This window comes from Ahaetulla prasina, chromosome 4 (genome assembly GCF_028640845.1).
Source record: "Ahaetulla prasina isolate Xishuangbanna chromosome 4, ASM2864084v1, whole genome shotgun sequence".
In the NCBI taxonomy this organism is placed as follows: Eukaryota; Metazoa; Chordata; class Lepidosauria; order Squamata; family Colubridae; genus Ahaetulla; species Ahaetulla prasina.
In genome coordinates this window covers 77,026,927-77,040,222 of record NC_080542.1, presented here as the reverse complement: position 1 = coordinate 77,040,222, position 13,296 = coordinate 77,026,927, and the positions used below count along the sequence as shown (strand labels likewise).

General features: G+C 41.4%; 1 protein-coding gene across 15 annotated transcripts in view; it reads left to right on the top strand.

The window, feature by feature from the left end:
• The first annotated feature begins 1,067 nt into the window (after positions 1 to 1,067).
• ITGA9 (integrin subunit alpha 9) overlaps positions 1,068 to 13,296 on the top strand; it is a 762,385-nt gene continuing 750,156 nt past the window's right edge. For 11 of the 15 annotated variants that reach the window (XM_058183141.1, XM_058183147.1, XM_058183149.1 and 8 more), the window contains exon 1: positions 1,068 to 1,591. In XM_058183141.1, coding sequence (XP_058039124.1) covers positions 1,413 to 1,591 — 179 coding nt within the window. In that variant the 5' untranslated portion in view covers positions 1,068 to 1,412. The remainder of the gene's footprint in view (positions 1,592 to 13,296) is intronic. The other 4 variants (XM_058183148.1, XM_058183143.1, XM_058183140.1 and 1 more) reach the window with 1 other exon arrangement.

Sequence of the window (13,296 nt, the reverse complement as noted above, 5' to 3'; positions counted from 1 at the left end):
GCAGCCCCTACCTTTGCCAATAGTCCCAGAAAGGCTAGGCCAGCTTATTCACAACATAAAAGACATTTACCCTCAGGACATAATAGGATTAGCCGTCTCCTGCCTCTCTCTCCCTCTCCTTTATTTAGGCTTTTGTGACTATGGTAATTGGGACCGGAATTTTCATCATTAAGCAATGTGGTTGTAAAGTATGATGTCATACAATTTCTCTGCATAACACTATCAGCTGTTACTAGTATTAAATATTAAGTATTAAGCTCCAATCTTGATTGCAGAAAATATGACTTCAGTAACAGAGTTGTTAATACTTGGAATACACTACCTGACTCTGTGGTCTCTTCCCAAAATCCCCAAAGCTTCAACCAAAAACTGTCTCCTGTTGACCTCACCCCATTCCTAAGAGGTCTGTAAGGGGCGTGCATAAGAACACAAGAGTGCCTACCGTTCCTGTCCTATTGTTTCCTTTCATTATATCCAATTAATATAGTTAATTCATACTCATGCTTATATATATACTTATATATTGTATAGTTATTTCATGCTTATGCTTATATATACTGTGTGTCAAAATAAATAAATAAAAATAAATAAAAACAACCTGGATTGTTAAGTGAGGATGTCATGTGACTGAGTTCTGACTTCCTGCTGCTTCCAATTTCCTCATGGGAAGCCACCAAGGGAATATTTGGCAATACCTTGAATAATACCCGTTTTATGATCTGCTAAAAATAGGAGATATACAGTCCTCCCATCATTCAGTACTAGTTAACTAAAATTATTATGGTTGTTATACCCAACTGTCTTCATCTGTACAATCGAGTGCCTTTGTATAATGCATCGCGCTGTACATTCTCCAATTCAACTTCTACACCACAGTGGAGTTGCGCGACCGCAGCCACGTAGTGTGTTTAAAAACTTCACTCCCAGTCGCCAAGAAAACGAGTGACAACGCTTCGAGAGGAGTTGCTTTGCTGAGCCTCTTAGACCAGGCACCAGAGGGCGTCCATGGCTACGGCGTTTAGTTTGGGCGGCGGCGTCTTGGAACAGGAAGACTTTGGCCCCACGCGACCTGGTCTGGGGGTTGGCATGAAATAGCGCTCCGGATTGAGAAGGAGTCTTTACTCTCGCTAGCTGCGCTTTTCGCTGCTACTCGATACTTTAAGCAGGACAAAGCTGACTCGGGAACTTTGGCTTAATCGCTCCTCCTCCCTTTTGTATTGTTTGTAGCGAAGGAACTGTTTGAATGCTACAAGCTGCTGCGGGGGCATTTTGTTCTCTTGCTGAGCCTGCCTCCTCAAAGTCGAAGCGTGGGCGGCAGGCAGGCGGTCACGCAGCTCTCCGCAGCAGCAAAGCCAACAAGAAAGGGCTTTTCTTAGTCGGCGTGCGAAGAGGCGCACTTTGAAAACTAGAGAATGGCTGGATTTCCCTGGGAGGGAAAGGGGGGTGGATTTAAAGTCCTAGTGGCGACCCTTTCCGTGGCCTTGGTTTATTCGTATAACATCGATCTGGATCATCCCGTGATTTATCAAGGACCCAATAACTCTTTCTTCGGATACTCGGTGCTGGAGCATTATTACGACAATACTCGATGGTGAGTATTAGGTCATTCCCCAGAGAGGGAGACGGGAACACGCCTTTTCCTTATTCAGCCTTTATGTGAATTTGCCCAATTTATATATCTTAACCATTCCTCCCCCCCTCCCATTCTTGAAAAAGAAAAATGCTAAGAAGTTTGTTTTAAATATAATCTTCAGATAAGCCAGGGATGTCAAAACTCAATTTCATTGAGGGGCCGCATCAGGATTGTGGTTGACTTGAGGGGAGGGCGTGATGGCAGTGGCTGTGATGAGCATGGTCAGCTCCCATTGCTGCTGTGCTCACTCCTTCACCAGGTTGCTCGTGGTGTGCGCGGGAGGGCAAAGTTTATGGGTCAGAGGGAGGCCCACTTCTCCTTGGGAGGAGACCCAGCTTTGTAATCAAAGCATCCTCAGTGATACGATGGGAGACCACCAGGAGAGGTCAGGAGGAGGGGACAAGGGGATGGCAAAAGGCAGCAGAACTGCTGGTGGCCAAGACCTAAGGCAGGATTCACCTCAGACCCTCACTCTCTCTCACAATCTCCCTTCCTTCCTTCTTTCCTTTTCTTCTTTTAACTTCCCTCTTCATTCTCCTTTCTTTCTTCTTCTTTCCCCTCTTTTCTTCTTTTTCATTCCTTGCTCTCTTCCCCTCTTTCCTTCTTTTTCTTTGTCTTTCCTGTACTTTCTTGGATGCTCAAAAGCAAAAGGAGAAATATTTCTCGCTGCCTTCTCACCTTGTGATCAATTTTTGATAGTAGTTTGTGGCAACTTACAAGACTGAGAACAAACCAGGCGCAATTTATCCCATGCTTGCATTTTGTGGGGGCGTCCACAGACAGCAGTACAGCAAAACTGTAAAATGATGTCTCTGATAGTTGATCAGAGTTTCTCTGTTTTTTATGTGCAACAGCTTTAGCATTTAAGAACAGAGGTGAGTTAGTTACTTCTATATACATAATTCTTAAAAGGGCTTGCCTGTAGAGACCCTGCATGGTCTAATTCAGGCTGGAAATAAAGCAAAAGAAAATATTTTCCCTCACACTGCTTTGTCCTGTTTTCCCCACTGGAAATGGCTGTTGCAGCACACAAGGAGGGGTTACTTTCCTAAGAGCTCACAATTCAAGAATACCAATATGCCATTCATTAAGTGCACATGAGGTATCTCAGGGTGGGGAAGGTTAGTGATAGAACAGGCCTTTAAGACCTCCCTGACCCACTAAGATACCTCATGCTTCTCCCTCCCTTTCTGTCCCAAGGACTCTTTTACCTTGCAAACATTTGTATCCTCTCTGCTGCTGTTTCTTTGCCTTTGAGGAAGGGAGAGGAGAGTTGGCTCAGAAATGCTTTTCTTCCCAAGAATGGACGGTCCTGGGTGCTATAATATCATGCAGGTTCAGGCACTCATCCTCTTTTGCAGAGAGTCAGGGACCCAGAAACTTTCATTCTCAGTGCAAAAAGTGTTTGCCCATCTCCTGCTCCCCACTAATTACTTTCCGCTTAACTACTTCATTGTCCCATGGAGCACACTTGCATGCAAGTGGGGCGAGACAGCAAGAGAAAGAGAGAGCAAGAGGGCAATCCGATGCAACATGTGTGTATGTATGTGTATGGGAAAGAGAGAGCGATCTATACTACAGCAGGGCACCCAAGCTGCCAGCAGTGGCTGGGGCGGCAGGAGCCACCTGAGCAGCGAAGGCCGTAGAGGGTGGAGGACAAAGCAAGGTGGAGGGGCCCTGCCTGGTTGGCTGGCTGGTGCAAAGCCTTGCAGTTCTTGTTGTTATCCCCTCCTCTCAAACAGCTTTGGGCTCTGCGGGACATAGTCATTCCTGCCCCGGCATGGCAAACTCCGGTGCGCTGGACATAGGTGTGAAGGATTTGCCCCGCAATGTCTCCTCACTCAGTTAAAGACTTTGTTCAGCCTTCAAACAGTAAGGCCAGCTGTGGAATCTGATCCGGCAGGGTGCAAGAACCAATGCCAGCTGTGGACCTGGCATGCTGCTTGTTTGCATGTGCCAGCCTTATTGCTAGCCAGGCAGGGAGCAGGTCAGGCAGAGCTGGCTGGTTAGGAAGGGGGAACTCATGGCTCCTTAGGTGGCTGCCATCATTGCCAGTGGCTTGAATACCCCGACTGAACGGACCTCTCTCTCTCTCTCTCTCTCTCTCTCTCTCTCTCTCTCACACACACACTCATACACACACACAAACAAAAAGAGTTTGGAGAGCCCCCCTCTTCTTTCTCTCTATCTCGCTGTGGGAGCAGTTGCAGCGCTTCAGTGCCTGGCTGGCAGGGCGCTCAGGTAAGCCAGTGCGGGGCATGGGGGCAGCTCTGCACCCCCCCACCTTGCTTCATCCTCCATTCCTCACTGGCTCATTGTGTGGCTGCCACACCAGTGCATTGCTCCTGCTAGGTTATGGCGGCGAGCAAGAAATGGCAAAGAACAACGTGAGGTGGTGGATGCAGAGCTGCCCCTTTCCCCCCCACCCCGGGTTACCTGAGGGCCCTTCAGCCAGGCTAACCAGGCCAAACTCTCTCTCTCTCCCTTCCTCCCTCTCTCTCTCTCTCACACACATACACACACACACACACCGGGGCAGCCATATCCCTTCACTAACTTGCTTTCCAGCTCCATTCTCCACTGCGTGCAAGGCAACTAAAGTTGTCTGCGGGACTATGGTAAAAGTACAGACCTTCCAACTTCTCAGAAAAAAAAAAAATCTCATGAGGCTGGAAGGTCAACTATTTTTTACTGTAGTCCCACAGACTACTTTAGTTGCCCTGCACACAGTGATAGAGAACTGGGCCTGTGCTTGTGCACACATGCTGGGATGGTGTGGGCTGCGTCGAAATGACATGGCCCGGACTCTTACAGTTTCCAGGATGGCTATGCAGGCTGGATTCAGCCTCATCGCCTGTGAGTCTTGAGTTTGACACCCCTGCGATAAGCCAGCTTCCAGGAAAGCCCTGGTTAGAACTGCTCTAGACATGTGCAGAGGCAAACATGTGCAGAATATTTATTTACTCGCGCGGGGCTGGCTTAAATTTCAAATTTTAAATTTTTTAAATTTAAAATTTCTAGATGAATTTTAATGGGTTTTTTAGATTTTAAATGTTTTTAAATTTTCAGCCAATTATATAATAAGTTTTTTAATTTTGTTTTAATTGTATATTGCTTGTGTTCTTATTCTGGCTGTAAACTGCCCTGAGTCCTTCAGGAGAAGGGCGGTATAAAAATCTAATAAATAATAATAATTTTAAAAAAACGGTATTTCCTCGACTCTTTCAGCTACAAATCATCCAACTTAGTATTATCTGAGTGCATAGAATGTATTGTGTGTTGTTAATTATTTTTGATAGTCCAGGATTTTATGCAATGCCAACAAGTAGAGTAGAGTAGAGTAGAGTAGAGTAGAGTAGAGTAGAGTAGAATAGAATAGAATAGAATAGAATAGAATAGAATAGAATAGAATAGAATAGAATTCTTGTGTGATTAGACACACAAGGAATTTGTCTTGGTGCATACTCTCTCAGTGTACATAAAAGAAAAGATACATTCATCAAGAATCATAAGGTACAACACTTAATGATAGTCATAGGGAACAAATAAGCAATCAAATCATATTAGAAAACAGTCAATATAAATCGTAAGGATACCAGTAACAAGGTTACAGTCATACAGTCATAAGTGGGAGGAGATGGGTGATAGGAACGATGAGAAGATTAATAGCAATGCAGACTTAATAACTAGTTTGACAGTGTTGAGGGAATTATTTGTTTAGCAGAGTAATGGCATTCGAGAAAAAACTGTTCTTGTGTCTAGTTCTGGTGTGCAGTCCTCTATAGCGTTATTTTGAGGGTAGGAGTTGAAACAGTTTATGTCCTGGATGTGAGGGGTCTGTAAATATTTTCACGGCCCTCGTTTTGACTCGTGCAGTATACAGGTCCTCAAGGGAAGGCAGGTTGGTAGTAATTGTTTTTTCTGCAGTTCTAATTATCCTCTGAAATCTGTGTCTGTCTTGTTGGGTTACAGAACGAAACCAGACAGTTATAGAGGTGCAGATGACAGACTTAATAATCCTCTGTAGAACTGTATTAGCAGCACCATGAGGCTAGTTGTTCAACCTCCCATCTGTATACAGATTCATCATTGTCTTGAATGAGACTGATCACTGTTGTGTCATCTGTGAACTTCAATAGTTTAGCAGATGGATGATTAGAGATGCAGTCATTGGTATACAAAGAGAAGAGAAGTGGGGAGAGCACACAGCCTTGTGGGGCCCCTGTGCTAATTGTATAGGTATCTATTGTGATTCTGCTTAGTTTCATCTGCTGCTTCCTGTCTGTAAAAAAGTTTATGATTCACTTACAAATGTGTTCAGGTACTGTTAGCTGGTTTAGCTTAGTTAGAAGAATGTCTGGAATGATGGCGCTCAAAGGTTTTCATAACTACAGATGTTAGAGCAAGTGGTCTGTAGTCATTCAGTTCCTTGATGGTGGCTTCTTCAGCACTTGGATGATAATAGAGCATTTGAAGCAAGAAGGAACATAGCACATCTCTAGCGATTTATGTTTTATTTATTTTATTTTATTTTTATTGTTATTTTATTCATTTCATCAAGCATGTATTTTATGACAGATACAAGTGTAAACATAATTATAAATACATGTAAAGGATATTAATAAAAGAAAACATTAAGACAGGGATAGTAGGCATGCTGTTGCACTTATGCATGCCCCTTACAGACCTCTTAGGAATGGGGTGAGGTCTACAATAGACAGTCTAAGGTTAAAGTTTTGGGGATTTGGGGAAGGAAACCACGGAGCAGGTAGTGCATTCCAGGAATTGACAACTCTGTTACTGAAGTTGTATTTTCTGCAGTCTAGTTTGGATTGTTTACTATGAGTTTATATCTATTGTGTGCTCTTGTATTGTTTTGGTTGAAGCTGAAATATTCTTTGGCTGGTAGGACATTGCAGCAGATGATTTTATGTACTATGTTTAGGTCAGACCGAAGATGGTGAAGTTCTAAGTTGTCTAAGCCCAAAATTTTGAGTCTGGTGGCATAAGGTATTTTGTTTGAGCAGAGGAGTGGAGGACTCATCTTGTGAAATATCTCTGGACTCTTTTCAGTTGTATTAATGTCCATTATGCAGTGCGGGTTCCAGACCAGCTGTATTCAAGAATTGGTCTGGCAAAAGTTTTGAATGTCCTAGTTTTCAGTTCAATATTACCAGAGAAGAAGCTATGCAAGATTAGGTTAACAACTCTTAAGGCTTTTTTAGCAATGCTGTTATAGTGAGCTCTGGCACTTAGATCATTTGAGATGAATATTTATTGAGATGATTTATTTATACATATTGAGATGATTTATTGAACTTACGGGTGAAGATGGGTTAATAAATCATGGCCTAGTTCAGCACAGCTGTTTAAGAATATTGTGTGTGAATCTAGGCTTATGCTGAAGAGTGGCCTGCAAATCCAGGACCCTCAGCTATTCTCTCTCTTCCTTTTCATTAACAATATTTGGGATAGCAACCAGGCAGATGGTAGAAATATGGAGAATTACAAGGAAAGCCAGTAACTTTTGAAAAATAATTGCTACCAACTTGCCTTCCATTGAGGACCTGTATACTGCACGAATCAAGAAGAGGGCCGTGAAAATATTTGCAGATCCCTCGCATCCTGGACATAAACTGTTTCAACTCCTACCCTCAAAACGACGCTATAGAGCACTGCACACCAGAACAACTAGACACAAGAACAGTTTTTTCCCGAAGGCCATCACTCTGCTAAACAAATAATTCCCTCAACACTGTCAGACTATTTACTGAATCTGCACTACTATTAATCGTTTCATAGTTCCCATCACCAATCTCTTTCCACTTATGACTGTATGACTGTAACTTGTTGCTGGCAATCCTTATGATTTACATTGATATATTGATCATCAATTGTGTTGTAAATGTTGTACCTTGATGAATGTATCTTTTCTTTTATGTACACTGAGAGCATATGCACCAAGACAAATTACTTGTGTGTCCAATCACACTTGGCCAATAAAAATTCTATTCTATTCTATTCTATTCTTTGGGAAATCTCAGGAGTAAGATGGGGAAATTGTGCAATAAAAGTCTGGCCCAAATTGTGAATGTTATTGCACAATAAAAAGTTACCTTATAGTCTTGTGGACCATCAAACTCTGATCTCAAAAATGAGAGACTGACTATCTTTAATAGATGGTTCTTATGCAGCTTCAGTCTGAAAACTTTTAGGGAAGAACCCACAATTTCTTGGAGACCTTGGTTCCATTATCATACTATTGTTTCTGAATTTGCCATCTTGTGCTTTAAATCTGTGGGATTAAGTCAAGTCAAGTCTTTCCTGTGGGATAGAGAAAAACTATACTTTGGGCAGCTGTTTTATGATTTACAATGGCTATATTTAAGGATTGCTTTTAAACCAATTCTCTGTTTTACTAAGTCACATGAATTTCTGCCCTATGCCCTGAAGAAGCCATGGTTCAAATTAAATTTGGGTTGTCTTGAGTGTTATTGATTGCATGAAAGAGAGAAAATGATTAATATAATCATTTACCCTTTTTCCTCTCATAGGCATGAGGGAATAATGTTGCTTGGCTGCCTTTTAGCATCTGGAAGAGAAATGGATTGTTAGCTTCCTCTAATGATTTTTGCTGCAGTACATGAATATATGTATAAGACAGTATTCATATATTAATGATGATGCAATTTCCTAATGGAATGACCAATGATAATATTACTATATTTGAATGTGTAATGTGTGTGTACTGAGAGGAGGGTATTGGGGACAGTGTAATGTATGGGCTTCATGAGAGGATCCTTAAATTGGTTCTGGTAGACTATGGGAATGGATAACAATCTAGTTTAAGGAACCATTTTGTATTCTGTATTTGTGCCCCAGTCCCCACACATGCGTGGCAGAGACCCTATGACCAGCAAGCTGGCGGGAGGTGCGCACACATGCATGATGGAACTGAACTGGGGAGACGGCTTGTGTGCCCACAGAGAGGGCACTGAATGCCATCTGTGGCACACATGCCATAGGTTTGCCATCACGGGCATAGGATCTTAGGTTGTATCATTTCATGAATATATTCTTTAAAAATAAAATGGCCCCCCTGGATTGGATTGGTGAATCCAGATTCTCAAGAGTTCTTTTTTTTTTTTAATTTACATTTATATCCCGCCCTTCTCCGAAGACTCAGGGCGGCTTACAGTGTGTAAGGCAATAGTCTCATTCTATTTGTATATTTACAAAGTCAACTTATTGCCCCCCCAACAATCTGGGTCCTCATTTTACCTACCTTATAAAGGATGGAAGGCTGAGTCAACCTTGGACCTGGTGGGACTAGAACCTGCAGTAATTGCAGGCAGCTGTGTTTTAATAACAGGCTTCTTACAGCCTGAGCCACATCGCGGCCCATCAATTATGATTGATTCCATATGTCAATGAATGACTACTACCAGCTATCACATTTCTTCCAGTGTTCTCCTTCACAATCACAGTCTAGACTTAGCTAGTGGTACAACCGTATCTGAGGCCGCATCAGGTGGCCTTTGTATGTCATTTGATTATCTTCATTTTCAGCTGTATCTCGGGAATCACTCAAGAGCCCATAATCTGACAAGTAGATAGTTTGAATATTTGACTTAATCACTCTCGTTGCACTGAAGAAGAAGAATTAAAGATCGTCAAAACTTTCAGCAGGCTTGACAAGCATACATTGTTTTCATGGTGCTTGCATTTTCAACAGTTACAGAGCTGAATGCTCTGTAAACAAATATTGGCATACAAGGTCATGACAGAACAAAGAGAGAAAAATTTTAAGCAATGATTAAAAATTATGCCAACCACAGCAGCTTTCTCCATATTTTTGTATTTACTGGTGATATGTTTAGTATATGTAAAATCGAAAAGCTATGGGGGAAAATAATGTATATGCTTAGGACCCGGGTACTTACGAGACCGCCTGCTGTTACCGTATGCCTCCCATCGACCCGTACGCTCTCACAGAGAGGGCCTTCTCAGGGTGCCGTCCGCAAACAATGTCGGCTGGTGGCTCCCAGGGGTAGGGCCTTCTCTGTGGGAGCACCGACGCTCTGGAACGAACTCCCCCCTGGCTTACGTCAAGTTCCTGATCTTCGGACCTTCCGTCGTGAGCTAAAAACATACTTATTTACTCAAGCAGGACTGGCATAAATAGTTGATTTTAAATTGGGGTTTTAGAGATTTTAAACATTTGTAAATTTTTTAAATTTTTTAAATTATCGGCCATTTATTAATAGTTTCTTTTAATTTCTTTTAATTGTATATACTCTGTATTTTATTTCGGCTGTACACCGCCCTGAGTCCTTCGGGAGAAGGGCGGTATAAAAGTCTAATAAAATAAATAAAATAAATAAATGTATTTTTTTCCTTGTAGTAGGGGTTCTCTGCAAGTTAACTCTTTAGATCAGATCAAGCTAAATTTACTTGGAAACCTTTGAATGAATGAATGCAGGACTCATTTGCCTGCCTTCCTGCAAATGTTCACAATGCTTGCCTGTATTTTTTTCTGATAGATGGTGCTCTATTTCTTGAACCAATAGCCTTGGAACTGTAGCACATTGTGATATCAATAGATTCATTCAAATTTAGAGTCAGCCCCTAAAATGAATGGCTGTCATGCTCTTTGATACACAGGGATATTTGGACTTTGCTTGTCAATTTCCTTTGGAGTGTTTACTGATATGGAGCTCCTCAAATAATATTGGGCAAGAAATTGATTTAAAGAGATTGAAAGACCTCTTTCTTACCACAAGAGATAGGAACTATGAAGCTAAAAAGATTCACTAGCACCCATTGATTGAAGAAACACTGTTTTATGTGGCTGTAAAATATGCCATTAGTGAAGATTTTTATAGTATAAATTTCATTGCATGTATGAGAGTGTACGCACACAGACTACACTATTCGTATTCTTTTAAAAAACTATTTAGGAACCTGGTATCATATGTGTAATGGTACTTAGGAATGACCTTGGGAGACAGGAGGAAGTGCTGCAAACTAGACAAACATCATGTAAAAGATACCTGGGTCCAGAGGAGGATTGTGTGCGGGAAGCCTTTCGGAAAGGACCTTCTCTAGTTTTCTGGAAAGTAAAAGCAGATGAGGAGAGAAATATTTTCAGACTTTCAAAATTCCAACTACGTGGCTCAATGGTTAGGACACTGAGCTTGTCAATCAGAAAGGTTGGCAGTTCAGCAGTTTGAATCCCTAGTACAGGTCTCCTGCATGAGCAGGGGGATGGAAGGTTCAGAAAATGCCTCTTACTTAGAAATTCTATCAACAAATTATCAATTGCAGAATTTTCTTTCATTACTTTTTTTTTACAAATTGATATTTGATGGCTCACTGCCTAATATACTGGAAATATTAACTAATCATGATTATTATTAACTAGATAATCTATGACCCATTCCTTTCTCAGTATTTACTGAGTATTTAGGTAACTAAAGAGATAAACAGAATCACCAAGAGTTGGCAGAAAAGCAGTGGGAGTGGAATGATGTATGACTTCCTGCTAGCTTCCCTATTGACTTTGCTTGTGAGAAAGTGATAGGGAGCATTGGAAAGCACAATCACCTGACTGAAGCTGACTACAGTGGGGCTGTCACAACCACAATTTTGTGAATACAACTGGCGTGAACATCTTTGAATTTCAATCACATGGGAGTAATGATTCCCATATTTTCCATGCATTCTTTAAGTTAGAAGAGTCAAGGTACTTTAATTCAAAAATTGTTGCCTTGAAATGCACTGCTTCAGGTATTTCAAGATTACAAACAGAAAGACTGGAGGTGATCTGTTCATCTTAGTTGTCTTAGTTTTAGGGAATTCATCTAGTTCCAAAGTTCCCTTTCACCAAATAGTCATTACTACATGCTTTCAAAGCACTCAACTCCACCATGGGCAGGTGCAGAGAACTGATGTCTTTTTGTCTGTGACATTAGTCTATAGTGACCAGACATCCCGCTTTTGGCGGGACAGTCCCGCTTTTTAGAAATTTGTCCTGCGTCCCGCGGCGTTCTAAAAAAATCCCGATTGAGTGAGGGTGCATTTAAGGGTGCTTTGTCTTTAGGCTGGGAAGGGAAGGTCTTGACTGTGATCAAACGGAACTTCTCTCTTCGAGAGATCAAATCTCGTTAAAGCAAAGAGAAGAGAGGCAAAGCAAAACGGGAAGGCAAAAAGTTTCTTCAAGGATATTCTAGGAAACGCCTGTTGTTTTATCTCTGCCCACCCAGTCACCTTCGAGCACTTGCCCCTCCCGTCCCATCGGCAGCCTGAATTCTCCGCTCGGTGTTAACTTCCTCTCTGGGACCAGCGAGCCGAGCGGTCGGGCATGAAAAGGAGCTGGGACAATAGCCAGTCGCGGCTGAGCCCGCGCTCTCCACCCTTTGCCCATCGGCTTCGCCTCAGTTGCGCAGGAATTCCCTAGCGCTTGAACCTCTGGAAGTTGGTGCCGCAATACACCATATGAGATAGGTAGGATCACTGTATTGTAATTAATTGAAAATGCAATGTAAGAGATTTGATATGAACTCTGAAGATATTTTGATGGAAGGTATTCAAGAAGGAGGATATGCAGCTCCTGAACATGCACAGATCACCTTTGTTTCACATCAAGGAAGGTCACTGCTTTTTTTTAATAGTCCTCCAGTTTAAAGATGTGTGCCACACACACTCTGCACCCTAACCTTTGACGTGAGAGACATCAAGTTGGCCACACCCACCCAGTCACATGACCACTAAGCCACACCCACAGAACTGGTAGTAAAAAAAATTAGAACACCCCCCCACATCCCCGTCAATGGTGTCCCACTTTACCAATGTTAAAATCTGGTCACTATACATTAGTCTCATCTTAAAGTGTGCATCTTCTTATACACAATGCACATTTAGGTTTCCAAATAGGGTTTTTAGCAGATTAATAGCATAATGATTTCTGCATTATGTTATTCTTTTAGTTTAAGTCAGCCACAGGCAGAAATCCCAGCTATGCCTTATAGTTTGCTATAGTTTGCATTTTGTTGGAGGAATGCTAATGTATAGTCTTTGGTGCTTTGTGGATATTGTTATAATTCTTTTCATTAGATAAAATATAATATAGCCCAAGATCAAGATTACTTCCTTTCTATTTACAGTAACTTAACATAAGTAGTCTTCTGGAAACATTTGACACATTCGTAAGATAACATTTTCTGCTATTACTCTGACCAAGAGCAGACAGAAATACATTACCAATTTGTTAAATGTTTTCAAAAAGATTACTTGTGCCAGACAAATGGTTTTAGCACTTAAAAATAAAGTGATCAGTCGATTTCATTTTCTATACTATAGATTTCTCTCCCACTTGCTAAAACTAGGGCCATTTTTAAAAGATTACTTGTCTCCACATCAACTTTAAATGGGAGTCTCTCATTAAAAATTAAACTACAGGAAACTATGCCAGAAATTCTAAAATTTTATGTTATATGACCCCTTAAAACGATAAAATGAATTTGTGTGATCAATTCTCTGACTAAAATTAATTAGTGTGTTCTTATTATGCAAGAAATAAATATGGTACTTTAAATAATTATATTCAATCTGTATGTTCAATAAAACAATAGTAGAACTTTTCAGCTTTGTAATATAAAACC